The sequence below is a fragment of the Meles meles genome, chromosome 8, assembly GCF_922984935.1.
Source record: "Meles meles chromosome 8, mMelMel3.1 paternal haplotype, whole genome shotgun sequence".
NCBI classification, from domain to species: domain Eukaryota; kingdom Metazoa; phylum Chordata; class Mammalia; order Carnivora; family Mustelidae; genus Meles; species Meles meles.
Window position 1 is genome coordinate 9,850,378 of NC_060073.1, and position 22,620 is coordinate 9,872,997.

The following is a 22,620-nucleotide window of genomic DNA, read 5'->3' on the forward strand; positions in this document are numbered from 1 at the left end:
GAGAGAATGACAGAAAAAGCTACCCCCAAGGGCTGCCTGGGGCCTCTGCCCTGCGTCCAGCATCTCCTGACTGCTCCCTGCACAGTGGCCATCGGGTTTTCCGGCGTGGAAAGGTCCCTGCTGTGAAACGTCTCAAGTCGGTGGGACCTCGTATTCCTTCCCCACAACTCCTCGTGCTGCTCAATTGTCCCCCATGTGGTGATTTATTGATTAATATGTCCCTCCCCAACCGGCCTGCACGATCCTCCCCAGGGGGGACAGACCCTGGCAGGTGCAGGGGTGATGCAGAGCCTTGGGTCCCTCCCAGGGGGCACATGGTCTCTGCGTAGTTGTGGGCAAGCCCCTTCTGTCCCTTAGAAATGGCCTCAGTGTGCCGCTGGGATTCTGCCGGGGGGCAGCACAGCCTCACTCACAGGCCAGCTGGTTCCGGGGTCCCCCCAGGGGCTGGTTACTTGAGAGGCTCAATGAGCTTACACAAACAGAGCCACAGCGGGGACAGCGGTAGGGGACAGCAGGGACAGCAGTGGGCATCCAGCAGGTGTTTCTCACACGTTCGTTCTCTTCCCTCCCGTCTTTGCCCTTCGGGGTCTGGGCTCAGGGACAGCCCCTCGGCTGGATGTCTGCCCTGCGCAGCAAAAGCTCACCCCTAACACCTTAGCTCACCTCCGCAGCCCTCCCCCAGCAAGCCAGGTGACAGGTCCGGTGCCCCCCGCCCCTCCGCCACTTGCTCTGGGCTTCCTCCCCTTATTTCCACAATCCCGGAGGGCAAGCACTTTGAGCTAACCCTACAGGGTCCCCTGCTCCTGCCCCACGCTGGGGAACCCAGAACCTTCTTCGAGCCCCCCTGCAGAACCCAGCAGACGCATGTTCCTGCCTGTCCTCACGAGCACAGGTCTATGGGTGGCCCTTGAGTCTGGCTGGGCTGCTGACCGCCAGCATCCTGTGGTCACAGCCGGGCCCCCGGTGTAGACTCCTCGGAGAGAGGACAGAAAGGGCCTGGGAGGCTGGCTCGGGCAGGGGGAGCTTTAGGTACCACATCTGTGCCGTCGGGCCGGTCACCGCGGCCCCAGCAAATAGTAGCTAGACGCAGGAGTGGATGGCCCGGGGCAGTGAGGGGACCTTGCGTGCCCTGTGTGTGTGCACACGTGCGTGCCTGCGTGTATCCGTGTAGGTAAGTAGCCGTGTCTCTAGGCTCGCCTCCTCCCATCCCCTTTACACAGCTGTCAGAGAATTTTCGAGTGCTTACATCAGCCCTCATCACTCCCCTGCTCGGAATCCTCTGGGGCTGCCCACGGCCTCGGAACAAAGCCACGAGCCCCTCCCCAGCCACCCCTACCTACCCACAGGGCAGCCAGGTTACCATGGCTGGCCAGGGCACCGCCAGCACCTCCTTAGCCCATAGACCCTGCCCCCTCCCGCCGCACACCTGCCTCCCACCCTCCCCGCCCTCACTCACCCTGGGGCATAGGGAGCCTTGGGCTCTGCCTTGATGGGGGGCCCAGAGCCCCCCAGGAAGGGCTTGGGAGCGCTAGCCATAGCATTGTTGTTGCAGTTGAGCGGGGCGCTGTAGCTCGGGGCGGGGAGGGAGCCGTGGCGCCCCGGGGACGGTCCGCCCCCAGGGGGGCTCAGGTGGTGGCCCCCGCTGGAGCCGGGGATCCCCGGCGGCCCGTGGGGGTAGGAGGCTGCACCGGCTGGAGCAGAGATGTCAGGGAAGCAGCTGTGGAGAAAGGAAGCAGCTCAGCGCCAGCCAGGACCCCAGTGGCTTGTGGACCCAGGGCCGGAGCACACCCCCCAGGTGAAGGGCGGAGGCCGAAGGGCATGGGGGCAGGGCCACTCACAGGTCAGAGGCGTCCTCCTTGCTGATGTACTCCTCCAGGATGCTGGTGTCTATGTTGGAGGGCTCCAGGGCCCCATTGATGTCGTGGCCTGCAGGGGAGGGCCGGATGTGAGCACCCCTGGGTCTCTGGGCCCTGCCCGATAGCTCTCCCCAGGCCGGGGCCTCCCGCACATGTGCCCCCAGGCTCCTCCCCACCTGCACATCCGTGTCCAGGGAGAGTCCGACAGTGCCCATCACCTGACGCCCTCCAGGAGGCATCGCAAGGATGCTTCCCTGGCCCCAGCCTGCCCAGTGTCTCTGAGGAGGGGAGGAACCCAGAGCACAGATCGGCGACAGACAGGCCATTTCCTGTGACGTGAGCAAGTCCTCCCTCTTGTCTGTAAAATGGGGTCATTATTCCCAAGTCTTATGGGGAGCCGTGAGGAGTAACTGAGGTACTCTATGGAACCGAGTGCCCGGCGGTTGCCCACCACCCTTAAAGGCTGGACCCAGACTCAGTGACTCTGTCCCGCCCTGTCTCCTTCCAGACAGCCCAGCTGCCAGGTTCCCCAGGAACATGACACCAGGCTGGCCTGAATCACACGTCCTGGGGTGGGGGTGGGGGGGCAATGAGGCCAGGGAGCCTCCAGCACCCCAGGCCCCAAATGCAGATGGAGAGGGAGTGGGGGCTAGAACCAGAAGTGTCTGGCTCAGCCTCCGGCAGAGCTCGTCACCCCCATAACAGGGTCTAGGGTGTCCAGCCCTGGTATTCCAGAGGAGGAAACCGGCCCAGAGAGGTAAGGGCTTTGCCAGGCTTCACAGCAAGGAACGATGGTGGTCAGAGCTCCGCTCCTCCACGGCCCTCTCCTGGGCCCTCCCTGCTGGCCCCAGCCCCGCGAAGGGGAGGGACTCACAGAAAAGGCACCCAGGACTCTTGGGCATGAGCAGGGGAGGAAAGGGGGAGGTGCTGGCCTTTCCCCTCCCAGGGTCACCTTGCAGGGGGGAGCAGGAGGGCGGGGTGATAAGGGGGCTGACGTAGGAGATGCGTCAGCCCCGATAATGGAGGACGGCCCCACCCACACTGCTGACCTGGGCTGACCAGCCCCACTGAGGCAGGAGGTACCCCTCCCACAGGCCCCTGGAGCCATGAGCCCCGGGTCTGCACCTCATACCTTCTCCCGGGGGAGCCCTGGGAACAGCTCAGGAAGATCCAGGAACAAATCCTTGGTTGTGTCCTCCCTGCTGTGTGACCTTAAGCTGGTCACATACCCTCTCTGAGCCTCAGTCTCCTCATTAGTAAAATGGGGACATGAACAGCTAATACTTTACAGGGCTGACTGTGAAACAAGTTAAGGTATGTAAGGTGCCCGGCGCATAATGGGTGCTCAGCGAACAGACTGCCTGTCCTCACTTCACAGACCCAGAGCCCTGGGGTCCCCACGAGCCCCTGGCCCAGGCCCCTCCCTGGCCCCAGCCGGCATTTCAAGAATGCTGAGCCCCGCTTAGGTGATTAATGAGTGGCTAAGCCCTCCTAGGAGTCACGCGCTGCCCGGGACAGGCCCTCCTGCTGGCCCCCACCCCTGGCTCACCCGGCCAGGAACCAGGGACACCCCCCGAGCGCTGCCAGTGGCCATCCAGGGCACAGCGTGGCCCGGGAGAGAGAAGCTTCTCAAGCTGGGAATGACCAGTCTGCTCATCAAGGTTCTAGGATTCCCGTCTACACTCTGGTCCCCATCGCATCCTTCCCTGTTACCCGAAGATCCCGTTTATTAAATGCCTACTGTATGCCAGGCACTTTGGGAGCCAAAGACGTTAACAACCATAGGAGTTTATTACATGCAAGGCATCCCATGGATTCTTCATGTGCGGTGTAACGCTTAATCCTCCCCGTCCTGAACGGCGATGATAAGAGGACACCGATCTCTGTCTGCAGGACTCCTGCGGACTAAGCGAGCGACTGAGCGCCTGCCTACCAGGTCCCGGCACTATTCTTTACAGTGCTTTACATCATTAACACCATCCCATTTATTCAGAGAGGTCAAGTCTCTTGCCCGAGGCAACACAGCCAGGAGGATTCAAACCCAGGCACAGGGGCCTGACTCCAACGGGGACGGGGACGGGGTGGTTGGTGGTGAATGAGACTTACTTACTTAATGGCTGTTACTTACTTACAGCCATTCTGGGCCACCCCACGTTATGGGCTGGTGGGGGGATCGTTCCCTCAGGGGCTAGAGAAGGAGGGAGCACTGGAGTATTACCCCCGCCCTGGCTGCTGAAGCTGCAGGTTTTCGAGACTGAACTTGGAATCTACAGTGAATGATGGGGTGACAGAATCATGGTGTTGCTATTTATAATACGCCAGGCCCCCTCCTCCCCTCCTCCCCCTCCTCTGGCCAGGAGCGCTCCTAATCACCCCTAATCCTCCTGCCCACCTCCCTTGGGATGGGGGGGCCTCAGGCAGAGGCATCCTGGGAGACCCTAACGAGAACCAGATGTGGTTGAGGGGAGGACAGACCCTCCCGTGCCAGGGGCCGGGAGGACGGGAGGACAAAGGAGGGAGGAGAAAACCACTGGGGCCGGGTGGGGGAGAAGTCTCAGGTTTGGGGAGTTGGTGGGCCTCCTGAGGAACACTAAGCCCACATCTTGTTGTTCTCTGGGACCCCACAAGGCCTGCCTGATGTTCTCCCCACACAGCTCAGCCTAAAGGGTCTGGCCCCCCGGCTGCCCCAAAAACCATACTGGAAACTTCTAATCAGACATTTGGGAGGACAGGGAGAGGGTGGGGGCTTGCTGGAACCCAGAGGTTCCTGACTGGGGGCAGAGCCCCCAGAAACCCAGGACAAAGGCATCAGCACACTTTTGGGTGTCCCCTGTCCTTGACTGCTCCCGAAAAGAGTTCTGGAACATTCTGGAGCCAACAACAGATACCTGCCAGGCAGGAAGCTAAGTGTGGCTCCTGCTGAGCCTCAAGATCTCCCTGGGAGGTGGGGAGGCTGCCCCAGGTCCCACAGTCAGAAAGCGGCACCACCGAGTCACAAACCAGCTTCCCAGTCCACCCCCTCCTCAAACCCTTCCACAACTTTCCACTGCTCAGGATAACAAAGCCCTCCCGGAGGTCCACAGTGGCCCCCTGCCTGCCCCCTCCAGTCTCCTCTCCTAACCAGTTCCCTGCAACTCTCCCTGTCCTGGGGCCTTTGCACATGCTGTTTCCTCTGCTGGAGGAAGCCTGTTCCCATTCACTGGGCTTGCATGTAAGTTTCTCGGAGAGGCACCCTCTGACTCCCATTCTCGTGACTGGCGGCCTCCCTTCTCATTCGGCTCCTCACTCGGCTGCTAGCACAGACCTCAGAGGAGGGTGGAGGGTCTATCCACTGCTCATCCGCTGCCCACAGCTTACTCTCCAAGTAGCCACTCTGTGCAGATACTCTACATGGCGCATATCTCACTCCCGTAACAACCCTCCAGGAGAGGTGGTTTTCTTGCTCTCCATTTTACAGAAGACGAAGCAGGCTCAGAATGGATACAGGCCTTGCCCAAAGTTTACAGGTGTGGGACCTGGGATATGAGGCCAGCCCTGTTCTGCCTCTCTGGGGTATAAGCATCTAAGCATACAGTAGGCACGCAATAAATGTTCATGTGATGAATGAGCAAAGTGGCACACGGGACACTAGAACCAGGCCTTCCGGGGTCTGGGGACCTCCAGCCGGCCGTGTTACGGACAGAGCCCAGGGCTAGGCCGGGCCCCTCCAGGTACCGTCCCGTCCTGTTGAGCTCTGCGCCCCAGCTGCTCCTCGAGGATTAATTAGGGCCTCTATTACCTGCTTTTAACAGGAGCCAGACACTGCCCTGTCCCAGACAGGATGGGATAGGGGCTATGGAGAGGAAGCCCCCTCCCCTCTTCTCTCCTCCTCGCTTTAAGGCCACCCAGCTGGGCAGGAGGAGAACCAAAGGGATACAAGCCAGGCGCAGGATGAAGGCGGGTCAGGGCCCAGGTGGTCCTCCACCCTGGACCCCTCCCTTCCCCCTCCTCATGCTCATGACCACCCCCCCACCAGCTGTGGCCGCTGGCTGAGTCTGAGCCATTGTCCCAGGGAACGGGGGGAGGGTGGGGACCCGGCACAGTGGGAGGCTTGTGCCCTGCCCACACTTCCCCCCCACCCGTCAATGGGGCACTTGTCAATTCATGTCCCAAACATGGCGGAAATCCCGTCGGCCACGTGGCTGTGGGCAGGGGAGGCCAGGGCCGAAGGATGCTGGCCAGGCCTAGCTGATCAGAACCTGGGGCTGACGGGGCTCAGGGCCCAAGTCTGTCCCCCTATTCGGCCCTGAGTGTCCACCCCGGGCATCTGAATCTGAGGGCACCCTGGCTCCAGGCCATGGCTGGGAGCCAGGATGGTGGGCGTCAGGGGACAGCACACCCTAGCACTCCCCATGATGCCCTCAGGGATCCCTAGGGTCAAAGAGGCCAAGCTGCTACTGTGGACCCTGCTTCATTGCTGTGCGACCCTTGGCAAGTGACCCGACCTCTCTGTGCCTCAGCTTCCTTCTCTGTCAAGTGCAGCAGGAACCCCTGCTTCACGGAGTGGTCCTGAGTCTTCAACGACAGGCAGGAAAGCTCCTCACCCCCAGAGGCCATTCCTCAAATAACAGTCATCGCTGTTTTCATCCTCTTGGGGCTCCCCTCCCCTCTCCTGCTCAGCCTGTACCCTTCTCTCCCATGCCTCTCCACCTGACTGCAGATCTGCCCCAGAGTGACTCTAGAGGGGAGGGCGGGGGGCTCCGACCTTCTCCTGAGTCCCTCTGACGCATGACGGGTACCGTGCTATTATTCTGGCACATTCACAGCACAATCCATCTTCCAGGCCTTGGCTATAGCCCCCCACCCCCTACCCCGGTGGGTAAGCCCTTGACTGCCGCCTCCCTGCTCTGGTAGTTCCTCCTTGATCCCCTCAATCACAGCGGGTCCCCAGTACTGTCGCTTAGTTCCCAATGTGGCCTGAGCTAACGGACGTACTCCAAACTAGTTCATTCTGGGACAGGGCACAGTGGGCTCTCGCCTCCTTTGGCTTGAACTTTCTATCTTTATTAATGCGATTTGTGATTAATGTAATAACTGCTAGCCGTGCCCACTTCAGGCTTCAACCTGTGACCAGACCTCCCACTCAAAACCCCTTCCGGTCAGATGCTTGACTTTGCAAGCTGTCCTTTGCATCTCTGCACCATGTCCCCAGTTAGCTGGGGTAACAAGGATATGGCTCCTTAGTCATTGCCATCAGGTCCTTAAATCTGAGCCATGGTTGCCTTTATTTGCCAAAAATGCAAAAGTACCCCATCTCCTCCAGGGGACCTGGAATCTCCGGCCACCCCTGGGCTACAGCTCTGTCCTCCCCTAGACCCCAGACAGCTACCACCCTGTCCTCAGGTCAACACAAGGCTGAAGTCAGAGCCCCAAGAGGCTCCTAAGCCAGAACTGAGCCCAGAAGCTGCAACGTGTTCTGTGGGGACCCACATTGGTCCCCAGGGATCTGCAGTTTTCTCTGGGAGTCCCCCAGCCCTGACGCTACAGGGCCAAGCGAGCTCCCACCTGATGGCCCCACCCCTCTCGCACAGGCTGGGGAAGGCCTCAGCACAGGGGAAGGGTACAGACCCTGCAGCTTGGGGCGCAGGCACATCTCTACGGGTTACCCATGTCCCTCTGGATTCACACCAGCATGTCCCCCACACACGTGTGTACACAGGGGCACACTGCCCCTGACCCACACATGATCGTGTACACACCCACACACACACAGTGGCATACCCTTCCCACACTGACACACATGTGTGCTCATTCATTCATTCAAACAATTACTGAGCATATGCTATGTGTCGGGCATGATGCTTGGCTCTGGAGCTATGGTAATGAACAAAACAAACTTCCTGCCCACGAGAAGCCGATGTTCTGGAGACAAGACAGGCAGGTAAAATTCCATAGCATTTCAGAAGGTAACAAATACTATGGAGAAAATCAAGCAGAGAGCGGGGGCAGGTGGGGCAGGAGAGCCGGGAAGAGCTGCAGTTTTCAGCAGGACAGTCGGGGAGGGCCTCCTGATATCCCACCGGGATATCTGGGAAAAGCATTCCAGGCAGTGGGGAGCCAGTGCAAAGGCCCTGCGGCTTGAGCATCTCTGTGCTTATTCCCATGTCGGCGCACCTCCCAGACTCGAACGCTCGTGCACACGAATGCTCACTGACCCAGCGGCAGGCCCAGGCCAAGAGCACTCCAGATCGGAGTCAACTCAGCGTCGCAGACCCTCGGCAACTCCTACCCCAGGCCACAGACCCCACAAGGAAGAACCACAGAGGGAAAAGAGAGTCCAGGGACTGAGATGGTCAAGAGGAGAGTGAGGAAAGGTCCCAAGGGAGCAAGGGTCCCCAAACTCCTCAGAGGGGCTGATCCTGTCATTGTACCTTATGAGGGCTGGAGGGACCCAGGTCAGACGCAAGACAGTGCTCTCCCACTGATGTGTCCTGGAGACAGGCAGAGGACAGGATGCCCTGGGGCTTCCACAGGCCAGGCCAGTGGAGGCTCTGAACCCAACTCCCCCCACCCAAAGCTGGGGTTCTGCCCTTCCCTCCCCTCCCACTCCAGGCCTTCGCACTCCAGGGGTCTCAGGACTCGGCATCACACAGCACACAGCCTTGACCATCTGAGTGAGGGCTCCAGAGGTCCAGAGAGGTCAAGGGGCTGAATGGAAGTCACCCAGCCCAGCCATCTGTGGTGGATCAGGACCCCTCAGCACTCGAGGAGAGGGCCCCTCCCTGCCCCGCTCTAGACGGACACCCAACTGTGACAGGCGCCCACCACCTTCATCTCGGACCTCAGCACTTCTCTCCTGGAATTGAGACACCACCTGAACTTCCACTGAGTCCCGGGACTCCCAGGAGGAAACTTTTGCAAAAACCTCTGGCCCGTGTATACAGCAAACAAGACAAAGGACCTTCAGCCCTGTCCCCCCTGCTGCCAGCCCGGCCCAAGCTCCCCATGGCTGAGGGGCAGGGAGGGGCCCCAACTGGAGGCATCAGGGCCCAGGAGCCGGCATCAGGGCCCCACAGGGCCAGACCTGCAGGAACCTCGGGCCCTGCCTGCAGAGCGCATCCCATAAGGCTGCTGGTTCCCCCCAATCCTTGGCCCAAACGGCCCAGAGAGGGTGAGGGAATTTCCCAAAGCACACAGCACCAGCCACAGGCCCCAGCCCAGGGTGGGGCACTGACCTACCCCGCGGATCAATACATCCTCAAAGTGGGGGGCAGGCCCCGGGGACAGTAATCACCGTCCAGGGTGACATTTCTGGGGCGTTACCACACCGGGCACTTACCAGGCCTCAGAACACCCAGTTCACCCAACCCTCACAGAAACCCTGAGAAGCAGGTACAGGGGCTACAGCTGTATTCCCATTTTAAGGATGAGGAAGTATAGACACAAAGAAGTGCAGAGATCGGCCCAGGAGAGGGACTGTGGGCACCACTCCGGGGAGTACATAAGGCCATGACTTACCTGATCCCCAGACCAGGGGCTACCCACACCCAGCAGGGGCTGAAGACTTTCATAGGGGAGAGGAACCCCCCCACACACACACAGCCAGGCTGTGAGGGAAACTGAGGCCCAAAAGCAGGTGGGGCGGGGGTGGGCTGTGAGGAGGAAGAAGGCGGGAAGGAAGGGCAGGCAGCCTGGGTAGGGCAGGGCCAACTCCCCATTAATGATCCAGTTAATGATTTCTGCTCCCCGTTCTTATCAGAGGGCAAAGTCCAAGGGCAGCAGCCAATCAGCAGCTGCCAGGGCCCCCCCAATCCTGTAAGCCCTTGAGAATCAGAGAGTGGGGGCCAGGTCCCCAGGAGGAGGCCAGACTGCCCAGAGCAACCCACCTGTCTATCCCGCAAATACCCTGCTTGGCCCTGCCTAAGAACCCAGGGGCACCCTGCTAAGACCCCCAGACTCAGGAGAGGCCCCACGGCAAGCAGGTTGGAGATAGACAGCCGGCTCCTCTCCCCCACCCCCCACCCCCCCACCCCGCACTGACCCCAGGCCCTCCCAGAGAATTGGCTTTCTCAGGGGCACCCCCCACCCCGCCTTTGTTCACAGAGTCATTGTTGCCTCTGCTGACCCTGCAAACGTTTCCTGCACCCCCCCAGCCCCATGCCACCCTGTGCGCCGGGCTGGGTGTTGGGGACATGGGGATGAGTCAGATCCCCCACTACTATTTCCCCTCCAGCTGGACTCAGGACCCAGGGAGGACGGGCTGGGACAGGACTCTGCCCAAAGGCACCCCATCTCATCTTCTCGACAGTCAGGGGCCCAGATGCCTCCCTCATCCACCTACTCCTTGGGGCACCACAGACAGACAGACAGACAGGCTGATGTAGGGCCCAGTGCCATGCGATCACACACCCCAACTCAGCCCCAGACTCCTGTCCAGGGTAGGATATCCTCTCCCAGAATCATCGGGTGCCCTCCCCCTGCGGCCTCCTCCTGCTCTCTGGAGGCAACAGGCTGGTCCCCACCAAAGCCCACCCTTCCTCCCCCAAGGCCCTGGCGGCAGAAGAGAGAGCTGGGGGTTTGGTAGCAGCCCCGGCTGATGCTGGCTAACTCCCTTCTCTTGGAATCTTGGTCCCCTGGGAAAGGGGATCAGTGCCAGCCCCTCCGTCTGTGGCTTTCAAATCAGGATCCCGGGGCTCTGGGGGCTGTGGGGAGCCCTGCCCTCCACAGCCCTTGTGTATTAGGAGGCCACGAGTTTGCCTTTCTTTGGTGGCTAAAAAGAACCTCATTGGAAGCCCCTGGTCTGGTCCCAACCTCCTGCCTACCCCCAGGAGGGGAGATGAGGCCGAAGTAGGGAAGTCACCATCAGGTCTGGAAGGAGTGAATGCCCTGGTGGGACATGAGGCCAAGTGGGGGTCCCCCACCTCTCAGTGGCCTTTTTAGCACCTGCTAGAAGCCCCGTCCTTCTAGGTCTCCGAGTCTTCTTCCAGGTGGCCCTGGAACCAGGGGTCAGCACCCTCTGCCTTCCATGTTCTCACACGGCCCTCCTTCCCAGGGCTGGGAGACGAGGCTCATCAGATCCGAAGGCATCATCAAGACCTTCTCTGTCACCCCCTCCTGTCTTGCAGGTAAGGGAAAGGAGTCCAGAGAGGGTGGGAGCTCAGCACGGGGTCACAAAGCTCTCAGCGGCAGGGCCCAAGCCCGCACCAGAACCTCTAAGTTTCCGTAGGGCTCCTCTGATGCCATCTTGCCCCTGTCCCTGACCGGGCTCCGGGAATCCAAGGCCCCAGCCAGTCAGGATGCTGAGGAGTATACCAGCCACCATGACCCTATTACCTGCCGGGAGCCAGTGCATCGTGCCTGGAGGGTCCCCTCTCTGCAGGCCCTGTGCCCGCCGATCTGGGCGGCGGGAGGCTCCTTCTAGGGGATTAGCAGGGCGATCACGGGGGCCCGGCTGTACCAGCCTCGAGGGGGCCGCCCTGTCCCAGCCTCCCACCCAAGGCCCAAAGCGCCTTAGCCCCCAGCCCACCACCCCTGGGTCGGGTACAGTCTGGCCCACTGCACGGGACAGGACCCAGGAGACAGGCCTGGGGTTCCAAGAGAATGCACCACGGCAGACAAGGGGTCTGGTTTGGCCCCTGCCCTTCAGCAAAGCCTATTTCCGTCTCCAGCGCAGATCTGAAAGCACAGACCCTGCCCCTGTTCCCACTGTCCACGGGGAGTGACCAAGGTCAAGTGAGGACCAGAATGAGAACTCAGGTTCCAGCCCCAAGGGCGAGAGTTCCGGAACAACATACCCACACTCACAACACTCACTGGCGTTCACACTAACAGTCCTGAGGACACCAAGGCCTGGCCCGGAGGCCCCCCCACACCACAGCAGACCTGCTCCCTGCCAGGCGCCCCCCACCCCAAATGCCCCAGAGACTCCCAGAGCCCCAGCACCAGCCCACCTTCCCGCTCATCTCGGGCTCTGGGAACACTGCTTCAGCCCCGGGCTCCCTCCACCCGCCTCAGCCGGCAGCCCCACACCCCCGCCCTGCTCCCCACAGACATTCTTGAGTCTCCTCTTATCTCTCTGGAGGGAGCCGCACAGCCTCCCCGCCAGGCCAGCCGCATGGCTGAGCTGTGGCGTCAGCGCCCACCCCCCACCCACGGCCAGGAGGGAAAGTTTGGCTCAGGAGATGGGGAGCTTGAGCTCTGCCTGGTTCCAGGGTCCTGGGGCAGGCCGCATGGGGACAGCTGCAGGAAGGAAGGGGGCCTGGCCCATGACCGTCCTGGGAATCTAGTGGGTTCAGGACACCCCCAAAACAGCACCCTTTTCCCTCCTTCTCAGGGGCGCCCAGCCCCCACAAGGCCCCTTGAGGGTTCATAAAGGATGAACAGTGTCTAGGGAGAACCAGAGCCCTTGGGACTGACGGGGGCGGGGGTAGGACAGCCTAGAACCCCTCAAACGGCCCAACTGCCCCAGGATCAACCATTTCATCGAGTCCAAGGCCGATTTCTTGGGTCTGGGTCTGCTGGGCTATCCAGAATCCTGAAGTGAGGAGGCCTGAAGCTAGGAGATGGCCTTACCTATTCAGCAACCGGAAGTGGACAAAGGCTGCTAAGCACCCCCACCCCAACCCAGGCACAAAAAGGGAGCCACTGAGGCAAAGGAAGGCATTCCTCTCTCCCTCCAGGACTCGCATCTGGGTCCTAGGCTGGAAACTTGGGCTGTGATCCACGGCCTCGCAGCCCAACAGCCCCAGCACAGCGGTGTCCCCATGGACCACCCCATCCCTGGGGGCAGGTGCACACTGAGGACTAGGCTGTGTGCTTAGGGACTAGGGCGAGAGGGTGAGGACAGAGGCTTGGCTACCCAAGTTGGTGGAGAGGAGCCCAAGAGGGGCCGGAGGGGAGGGAGATGTTCCAGGGAGGGTCTGAGAAGCCAAGTGGGCTGGGACACGGCAGCCTGCTTCTCTGCCTCCCCTTCCCACATTCTGTCCCATTCCTCCAGGGTCCAGCACCTCAGAGGAAGAGGAAAGACCTGGAGGAGGGGCAGAGGCTACCCAGGAAAAGGGGACAGGAGTCTGGGTAGATGTAGGAGCTGACCTCCGAAACCACAGCGTGTGTGTGTGTGTGTGTGTGTGTGTGTGTGTGTGTGTGTGTGTGTGTTGGAGGGTGGTGGGGGCAGGGGTAGAAGAAAACATTGTAGATTGTGTGTAGATGTTTAGATCCCAGTCCTGACGAGGGTCCTATCCGGGTGGAGGTGAGGGTCACTCCTGGGATGGGGGTATCAGCCAGAGGAAGCGTAGCTCCAGGGCCTGGTGTGGGTAGAACAGCCCCAAGCAGCCCCAGAGGGCTGGCAGGATGCAGTTCACCCCTTTGGGAGGGTCTCAGAGTGTGGAGGTGTCTGGCAGTGGGGATGCTGACTTTGAGAAGGTTCTAGCCCAGGGAAAGCATTTCAGGGTTGGGGGGAATCCAGCCCAGGGAGGAATGCTGGGGAGGGGTTCCAAGCCCTGAGTAAGGGAGGGATGGCAGCTTCAGGGGGAATTTCAGCCTTGGGGGAGGGAGCAGCCTTGCAGAAGGTGGGTGGGGTGACAGGCTTGAAGGGGGTCCTAGTCTCAGGCAAGCACAGTGGGGAGGTCTCAGCTCCTAGGGGTCAGGCTGGGCATAGGCTGCCCACCTGAAAAGGGCACAGGGGCCTGAGTCTTTAGGCAGGGGGCCCGACCTCTGGAAGGCATGCTGGAGAGCTGGGGGGCCAGCCTAAAAGGCATGGAAGATCCTAGAAGGCATGCTGGGGTCAGAGCCTCAAAGGGGGTCTGGGAGTCTGGGTCCGTATGAGGTTCAGGGAAGCACGGTGGAGGGTCCCCAAACTCGGGAAGTGCGCTAGGGGTGGGAGGTGTCGGGTTTTAGGGGGCACTGCAAGTCCTGCAAGGCATGAAGAAGGACCAAGCATGGGAGGGGGCACGGATCCTAGGAAGCTGCGTGCTGGGGGGACCGGGAGGGGGTGCCCAGCTTCAGCGGAGGTGAGCAGTAACCTCCCGGGGAATCCCAGCCCTGGGAGCCAGCCCCGCAGGCAGCCGCCAGTCCGGAGCGCCCCGGCCCAGAGGAAGCATTCTGGGGAGTCCCAAAGTGGTCGAAGCAGAGTTGGGGGTCCCAGTCCCCGGGGAGCTTGGCTGGCGGTTCCCAGCACGAGGAGGGTCGCCGTCCTCCACCCCGTCCCCGGCCGGCCCGCGGTCCCTCACCTTCGAAGAAGCGCTGCAGCGCCTCCGTCTCGTCCACCACCTCCATGGCCGGCCTGCCCCGCGCGCGCTCGGCCGCGGCCCCGCTACAGCCCGGCCCGGGGGCGCGGCATCGCCGGCGCGGCCCGCGCGACAGTCCCGGCGCAGCTCCGGCCACGGTCCCGCCCGGCCCGCCGCCGCGCTCGCCCCTCGCGCGGCCCTGGCCCGGCCCCCGCCCGCCCCCCGCCCCTCAACACCCCGCGCCCCGCCCGCCGCGCCCAGCGCCCCCTGGCGGCCCGACCGGCGCGGCGGCCCCCGGAGGGCAGGACACGCGCGGCTCCCCCAGGCGGCGCTGGGCGCGGGGTGACTTCACCGGCCGGGGTAGGGGTCCGCGACCGCGCCCCCGCCCCGCGGTCCTCGCCCTCCCCTTGGGCACGGGAGGGTAGCAGGCTTCTGACTCTTAGCTTCTCAGAAGACGCCCGCGATTTCCTCCCCTGGCCCCCGACCCTACACATCTGGTGAGCAGACCGCTGGCAGGTCTCCCACCGAGGACATACTATTGAGTGCATTTTGCCGACGAGGAAACGGGCTCGGTCTCAGGAATGAGCAGTCCTGTGCTGTCGGGTAGGACTCTGCCTGATGATGGGGATGTTTCTCCGGGTGACCCGCTGATCCAGTAGGGCCGCACTAGCTGCACGTGGCTGCTGGTAAGACGGAGGAACTGGCTTTTCAATTGTATTTAATTTTCAGTAGCTCAAGAGTAAATAGCGACGGGCAGCTACGGTATTGGATCTGCACGGCATGGATCTGAGGCTTTCAAGGTAATTGGGGTCAAAGCGTGCATTCGGAGCCAGATCCTGGCCAAACCTGGAAAGACAGCCTCTTGGTCACTGTTTCCCTGTTTGGTAGTGGGAGACCCACAGGTTCTACCTCCTATCCTAGTGTGCCCAGGATAAACCCACCATCCCCTGTCCGTCTGTCCCCATCTCCGGAGCTCCTCCTCATATCTGTTTGGCCCTACTGCACCGCCTCTGTCCTCAGTGATGGCCTCTAGAACCTCCCAAGTCACTCTTTTTTAAAAAAGATTTTATTTATTTGAGAGAGAGAGTGCACCAGTTAAAGGAGAGAGACAGAAGGAAAGGGAGAAGCAGACTCCCCTCTGAGCACGGAGCCCAATGTGGGGCTCGATCCCTGACCCTGAGGTCATACCTGAGCCATGATCATGCCTGAGCTGAAGGCAGACACTTAACCAGCTAAGCTTCTCGGGCACCCCTCAAATCACTCTTTTTAAAATGTCAAACAGATCACGTCATTCCTTTGCTAAAACCAGTAGTTTCCTGTCGTGTTCAAAACAATATTTAAACCTCTTGTCCTGGTTTCTGAGGCGTTCTATGCTCTGCCCCTGCCCTAACGTACCACTGGCCTCAGCTCCTCCTTTTCTCTCCATTGCTAAGTCATAGCCCCCAAGGCCTCCCTGCCCTCACTCAAACATGCCATGCTCACATCTGCCACATGCTGTTCCATCTGTTTGCAATGCTTGTCCCCGCATGACTGGCTCCTTCTCACTCGTCACCTCTCTGAAGCAATTCCCCCTACCTGCCCTTTTTTCTGACCACATAAAAGATTTTTTACTCAGTTCTTGTGATTATCCTTCTGGCTTTAGATTGGAAGCTCTGGGAGGGTAAGAGGTTTTTCGGGCTTGGTCATTGCCATGGCTTCAACACCAAGACCACCAGCTGGAACGCAGTTCATTCTGAGTAAATACACATGAAAGGAACGGACCATGGTGTCTTCACACCGCAGAATCCTAGATCTCTGAAACTTTGGAAGCAGAGAATTCTGGAATCTCGGACCCAGCGAATCATCTCACTGCGAAGTGGTGCCGCTACAGCCTCCCGGGATCCTCGGATAAGCAGTCAGAGCTAGAAAACTGATCCCGCCCGACCACTGTTTGACAGACGACAGGACTGGGACTGAGACCCCAAGGCCCAGAGGGGCGGGAGGACCCCCAGCTGACTGAGATAGCAGCCCTGGCAGCCAGGAGGGGGCCGCACTGCCCAGCCAAGGCCCCCCACCCCAGAGGAGCACGGGGGGCAAGCCGGGCTGCTCAGTGGGCACGGGGGTGAGAGCCTGTGAAGTTGCTCCCACCCAGGCAGCCCTCCCCTTCCTCAGCGGCCAGCCCTGGGGGAGGGGTGGCCGGTGCCTGAGCCCCAGATGTGGCCCAGTCAGCAGGCCGGTGGTGGCCCACTGAGGAGGGTCAATGCCACAACAGTTCTGGGGCTGGGGGAGGGGGCGCCCAGGCCGGCGGGCGCCTCACAATGAGGTTCTGTCCCTCCAGGGGCCGCTCTCTGAGCATTTGCTCCTCCGTATATAGAATGGGATTTTGCTGGAGGCCCCAGCTGTGTGTGCTGACGGTGCTCCCCCCGCAGGGGCCGGGTCGAGAAGGGGGGAGAGGGCCACACTGAGACGCCTATTCTTTTCCCCGCTGATACACCCCAGAGGTTTTTTCGCCCTCCGCAGCCTCCCTTAAGACAATTGTTATTCTCTGCTCTGCCCCCTCCCCCACCCGGTCAGGCCTGCCTGTGGACAAAGTAGACACCCGCCTACGCCATGTGATTTTTTTTTTTTAATGAATTTATTTTAGGAGTTGCCCGGAACCAGCTGGAAAACTAGCTCCTTTATAAGCCTTCACCTACCCACAGGTCTTTCCAACATGGTTCCACAGAGTGCTGAAATGCCCACCATTTGAGGGCCATGGTGATGAGCGAAGCATTGCCCCTGTGTGGATCATCAAAGGAGTGGGATATGCATATTTTGTCCCCAACACCCCAACTCCTCAAGTTGGATCATTAGGCCTCTGGGGTGGCTTTGAACTTGGATGGGGTGGGACGGAGCTTCCTGCTCATCCAGTGGGAGCTGGCCTGGCCAAGGGTGTTCCGGCCCTACCCTCTCCCCTGATTCCACTAGGCCACTGAGCAAAGGAGGGATTCCTCCAGGGGTTCCCATCTCTGGGTTGGGGGAGAGGAGTGGCTACAGTCCCAGACTCTGGGCCTCAGCCAGAAGCTGAGGTTGTCACCCTCAAAGTCCAGAAGGAAGCCTGTCTGGGACAGGGCTGCAGCTAGGGCTGGTAAGGGAGCCCAAGGGAACTGTGCATTACAAGGACTTTGAGGGAGCCATCCACAGAGAGGAGCCCCATCTGCACCCTGTCCCCACCAGGCCATAAGGAGTGAACAACCTGGACTTCCTTCCTGGCCGAGCAGGGGCAGCTGTCCTGTGGTCATCTCAGCCACCCTCCAGGGCTCGGAGGGTTCCTCTGTAAGTCAGCCTATTAATCCCACCTCTCGGTGAAGGTAAAATGGCAGGAAGTGGTCAGTAAGTGTTGCTCTTCTATCCCAGGACAGTTCCTGGTGCTTAGGGCTGGGCCAGCAGCAGGCAGCACTGGGGAGAGGGAGGCAGGGACAGAGGGTAACCGGAGGCAGAGAGTACCCGGCTGGAGGCCAGGCCAGGAGAGGGTGGGGCTCATCAGCTAGCCAGATGGCCAGGCCTCCCTGTTGTGGGACCCCGACCCACCATGGGCCCCCATGGGCTCCTATAGCCCTGGCACCCGCCCCTTTTGCAGGGAGGAAGGCCCATAGGGTGCTGAGTGGGAACCCAGCGGCAGTGAGGCGGGGGGGCGGGGTGCTGCTTCCCCGGACCTGGGTGAGAGGGCTGGGGGGAGCCCTGCAGGATAAGCTCCCTCCCACCTCCCTCCCAGCTGAGGTGGACAGGCCCGTCCACAGGGCCTGCATGGGGGATGGGAGGCACAGCGCTGCTCCAGCCCTTCCCAGAACTGCCCTCATGAGAGCATTTTCCCACACATTCTGTGTGACCTTGGGCAAGTCACAACCTCTCTGGCCCTCGGTTTCTTCGGCTTCTGCTCCACGAATTGGACAGGACAGTTTGCAAACTCGGTGAGACTGAGTTCTGAGGAAGAACCTTGGGAAACCATCGAGTGAGGGTGGAGGCCAGAGTCTTCAGCCAGGCAGCCCGGATTCTAGTCCTGCAGCTGTCCCCACAGCCCGAGTCACCTTCAGCAGGTCTTCGGCCTCATTGAGCCTCTTCTGTTCAAAGAGGCTGGGGATGAAGCCAGGCACCGTTGTGCCACCAAGTAGGGTCCCTCGGGACTCTCGAGGGGGTAAGAGGGTGGGCAGTACGAGGAAGGGGAAGGTCAAGGTCAGGTCAAAACTTGGCTGGCCCAGGGTCTGGGCCCACGCTGCCATCTCCCAGGGACGGGCTGGAGGAACAGCGCCACCTGCTGCATGAAGGGGGCGGGCGGGCCTGGCCTGGTGTGGGCAAGAGGCCCCAAAAGCTTCCCGCCCACCCAAGGCCTGCAGCGGCCTCACTGTCCTGGAGCCTGCACACGCTGGGGTCCCTGGTCAACTCTTCTGCACCCTTTTAAAGAAGCACTCAGCAAAGGTTTCCAGTGGCCCCCGCCTTTCGGTGCTACGCTGCTGGGGCGTGTTAGGGGAGTCCTTGCTCCTCTGCTCTGGTTCTCGGTATTGGGGGGAAAGGTTGGAACTGTCAGATCAGCGCCCCACATGCTGGCTCTGTGGTCTTGGGCAGCTGACTTACCCTCTCTGTGCCCCAGACCCCTCAGGGAGGAGAAACGGACTAAGAAGTCCCATCTTTCAAGGCCCTGATGGGGTCATGAACATGGATCTCCCAGTACACCTTCCACATGGGCAGGGCTCAGCAAGGGACTGCCCCCATTTGTGTGGGGCTCTGAGAGTCTTCTGGTTCCTCACTGTGGCTCAGACTGTGGTCCTAGACCGGGGTATCGACAACGGCACGAGCCAGTCTCAGGGGGCCCCTCCCACCCCTGAGCTCAGCAGCAGGCCCCCATCCCATGCCCCCCGAGCTGGGAAGAGAGGTCACTCAAGGCAGCCAGCGTGATTCTACACGCAGTTTATACACAGCTCTATACAATATACAGAAACCTTTATATACAGATATATTTATAGAATAAGCTATATTAATTTGTCTCTCCTTTTTACAGCAGTATTAGTGTGGATCTTTCATACAGTAAGTACAAAAAGTTGCGGGAGAATGGCACGGACAGTGCCTGAGTGTCTGGGGCCCAGTTGCTCGCTACCGATTGCATATGGAGGTCACTCAGACCCCAGGGGAGAACAGGCCAGCTCTTGGCTGGGAGTTTGTGCTGCGTTCTGGGAGCAGACTGGTGGGGGGGGGGGGGCGGGGGGGGCGGGGGGGCGGGGTTTGAGCCACCCTAGGCTCAGAGGCCCCCAAGTGTGGCATGGGGAGGAAGGGAGAGGGGCGCAGCAGGCCCATTCTTTCAGGGGGTGTGGTGGGGAGAGGGGAGGTTCCGGGTGGGCTGACCCTCCCTGCGGCATCCAGGGCTGAGTCCAAGCCTGCCCCAGCCCCAGGTCTGGAACCGTGTGTGGCTGCAGCCGTGGGGGTGGGGAGTCTGTCCCTGATGGCTCAGTCCTGGGCATGGGTGGCCACCACGCCCCCTTAGAGGTGCCGGGGGCCACCCTGGCAGAGGAGGAATTAAAAGGCCAGACACCAAGTCTCTCCCTGCAATTGGCTGAGGTGCTTGTTGGAACTTTACTCTGATTTATGATTTTTTTTTTTTTTTCTAAACTCTCAGAGCCACTGATTCCATCCTGCTTCTGCTGGGCCCAGGCTCTGCCCGGCAGCGGGCCCCTCAGCAGGGGCATCCTGGAGTCTTGTGAACGGGGGGTGTCAGAGAGGAAGGGAGGCCCAGCTCCCCGGACTCTGGCTCCATCTGTCGCGGTGGGCAGGGGGTCCCAGAGCAGCATCCAGGCCAGTCCCAGCTCTGTGGGATGGAGGTCAGGACACAGGCCCCCGATACCAGTGATCATGAGATTGGGGGGGGGTGTGGATCTTGGTCAGGGAAGTCTAGCAGCTCCAGAGAGGCTATGGGGTGGGGCAGCATGGGGGAGTCTGCCTCCGGGGAGACGAAGGCACAAGCAGGCGGTCAGCGCTGGGGCACATACCAGTTTTCCAAACACGGGGTCTGAGAAGCAGGTGGGACACGGGGGATGGCAACGTATGAAACTGAGCTTGTCCTGTGCATCCCCCCCTCCCACACCACCGCCCAGGCCCCCATCCTAGTCTATGTTCTTGGTGGGCTGGGAGGGGCAGCAAGCAGGTGGGGTGGGAGCCCCCGCGGCCCCTCCTCAGGGGTGCTTCACATGCACATGCGCACACACGCCCGCCCCCCACGCCGGCATGCACCACCTCCCCCTTGCGTCCCCAGCCCAGCAGGAGGCCTCCAGCTAAGGGGGGAAAGCCCTGGAGCCCCTGGCCCTCCTGCTCCCCCTTTAGCTAGATCTTGCAATACCCACCCCACCCCCCTTGGCTCCACTTCCTGCCCACAGGACAGAGGGGGAGGGTTGGGGGGAAGAGAGCTCCACTGGGGGAGCGCTGGGGCCGGTGAGGAGGGGGAACGGAGGGCAGCGGAGGCGTCTGGCTTCAGACCCCAGGGCCTGAGGCTGCCTAGGCGCTGGGGCGAGGGGATACAGAGGGGCTACATGGGGCCCTCAAAGGAAGGGGGACTTGGGTGTCCTCCTTCTGCCCAGGGCACTGACTCTGAAGCCGGCCGTGGTCATACCTGTGCCTTCTGCCCTTTGAGCGGCCAGGACCCCTGGGGTAGAAGGCAAGACAGGAAGTGATGGGCGGATGGGGCAGGCCCAGGTGCCCAGGACCCACTGCCAGAGGGATCGGCATGAGGGGCACCAAGCAGGAAAGGGGTAGTCTTGACCCCACCCTCCTCCAGGCCCCTCCAGGCCCCGTGGCTGCCTTGGGCTCCGTGGGGACAGGCCCCCTCCCCTCCCTGCTCAGAACCCATGATAGGGTAGGGGTGGGGGGGCACTCGCAAGCCCAGGAAACCTCCTGAGTCTGGCCCAGCAACATCTGTAAACATACACAGCACTGCGGGCCACCTTGGCGTGGGGTCACCCCAGGGGGCTGGCCAGCAGGCACCAGATCTGGGGGGTGGCCAGTGTGGACACCAGCCTGGACCACAGATATGAGTATGTGGGGAGAGGGCTGCTCTCCATGATGGCCCTGGGAAGGCAGCCAGCGGGCAGTGATGGGAAGTCGGCATGCCCACTGCCCGTCCTGTGGGGGACAGGCAGGCTGAGAGGGCTGAGGGCTGCCCAGCCCACCCGGCAGGCCTCCCCAGGCTCCTCCCTGCTTCACATCCCTCCCCCATCCAAAGGACCCTTATCCCGGCCGCCCGGTGGTCCTAAGCTGAGGTAGGGCTGCAGACCCCCAGCTCAGCAGCAGTGCCCCGTGCCTGAGGCTAAACTGGCCCCTGAGCGGGGGGGGGGCTTTCCTCAAAGCGGCCTGGCCCTGGGGGCAGCCACCAGGAGCCCGAGGGGCCCCCTGCTCAGCCCGGGGCCTCAGCTGGCAGCCACACCGGGGTGCTAGCGCGCCGAGATGACCAGGTCGTCCTGCTTGGCGGGGCTGGCCCCGTGGCTGGTGGGGGTCGAAGTCCGGATCTTGTCCATGGCCAGGCACTCCTGGCTGCTGAGCCCCGTGGGCGTCAGGTCCATGAGCTCGCCAGAGGAGCTGAGCGGGAAGGAGGGCGAGAGTGAAATGCCTGAGGAGGGGTCTGCGGAGCCAGCGAAGAGCCTTGGGGGCTTGGGCACCAGGTTGGGCTCAAACTGGGCGCGGAGCAGGATCTCTTGCTGGCTGGGGGACTTGGGGCCCTCGGCATAGTCGCTGGTGGGGCTCTCGGGCACCACCATGCAGTAGAGGTCCTGGAAGGAGCTGCTCTTACTGTCGAGGTTGAAGAGGCTGTCGATGAACTCAGCGAACTCCAGCACCTGGGGGCTGGGCGAGTCCCCTAGGCGCCCGTTGTGCAGGGCCAGCTCTCCCCCGGGGGCTGCCCCTCCGCCGCCCCCCTCCTCCTCATCCTCATTGGCTGCCGCGCTGGGGGGCCGCTCCGGGGTGACGCCCCCACTGCCCAGGGCCGCCTCCAGGGGCTGCGTGTCCTGGGAGTGCTTGGACAGGCTGTCGGCCGCCAGCAGCTCGGTGCGCGAGCTCAGGGACGGGTTCTCCTCCGGGATGGCGGGGTCGATGTAGAAGAGGTGACCCTCGTCGCGCTCCAGCACGGCGTGGAGGCTGGGCGAGCCGCGGATGCTGCGGAAGCCAGACGAGCGGCGGGAGTCGAAGCTGTACAGGGACTCGGTGTCAGACAGGCTCTCCATGGTGGCCAGGGGCGCCCGCCGGGCCTGCAGCTCCGCCGCCAGCCGCTCCTGGGTGGACAACAGCAGAAGCTCCACGGGGTCCTGGCGGGCCGCCGCCGCAGCTGCCGCCGCCGCCGGTGCCACTGGGGACAGCAGCCGCCCCTCTGAAAAGCCCTCCAGGCTCATCTCGGACTGGGACTTGCTCCTACAGAGGGCAGGGCGGGGCTGTGACACTCAGGAGGGGCAGAGACCCTAGGGTTGGGGGAGCCCTCCCACTCCCCGGCTGCAGGGAGCTTGGGGAAAGGAGGAGGTTAATTTACCAGTTGTTCAACAGTGTGACGCTTGTTTTAAAAAAACAGCGCACGA

General features: G+C 61.6%; 2 protein-coding genes across 6 annotated transcripts in view; both read right to left on the bottom strand.

Moving 5' to 3' along the window:
* The window catches only part of MYRF (myelin regulatory factor), a 32,632-nt gene extending 18,403 nt beyond the window's left edge, over positions 1-14,229 (bottom strand). The window contains 3 exon segments of the mRNA XM_046016425.1: positions 1,457-1,717; positions 1,839-1,926; positions 14,063-14,229. Coding sequence (XP_045872381.1) covers positions 1,457-1,717; positions 1,839-1,926; positions 14,063-14,108 — 395 coding nt within the window. The 5' untranslated portion in view covers positions 14,109-14,229.
* A 4,738-nt stretch (positions 14,230-18,967) lies between these two features.
* DAGLA (diacylglycerol lipase alpha) overlaps positions 18,968-22,620 on the bottom strand; it is a 61,522-nt gene continuing 57,869 nt past the window's right edge. For all 5 annotated transcript variants that reach the window (XM_046017477.1, XM_046017478.1, XM_046017480.1 and 2 more), the window contains one exon: positions 18,968-22,459. In XM_046017477.1, the coding sequence (XP_045873433.1) occupies positions 21,490-22,459 (970 nt within the window). In that variant the 3' untranslated portion in view covers positions 18,968-21,489. The remainder of the gene's footprint in view (positions 22,460-22,620) is intronic.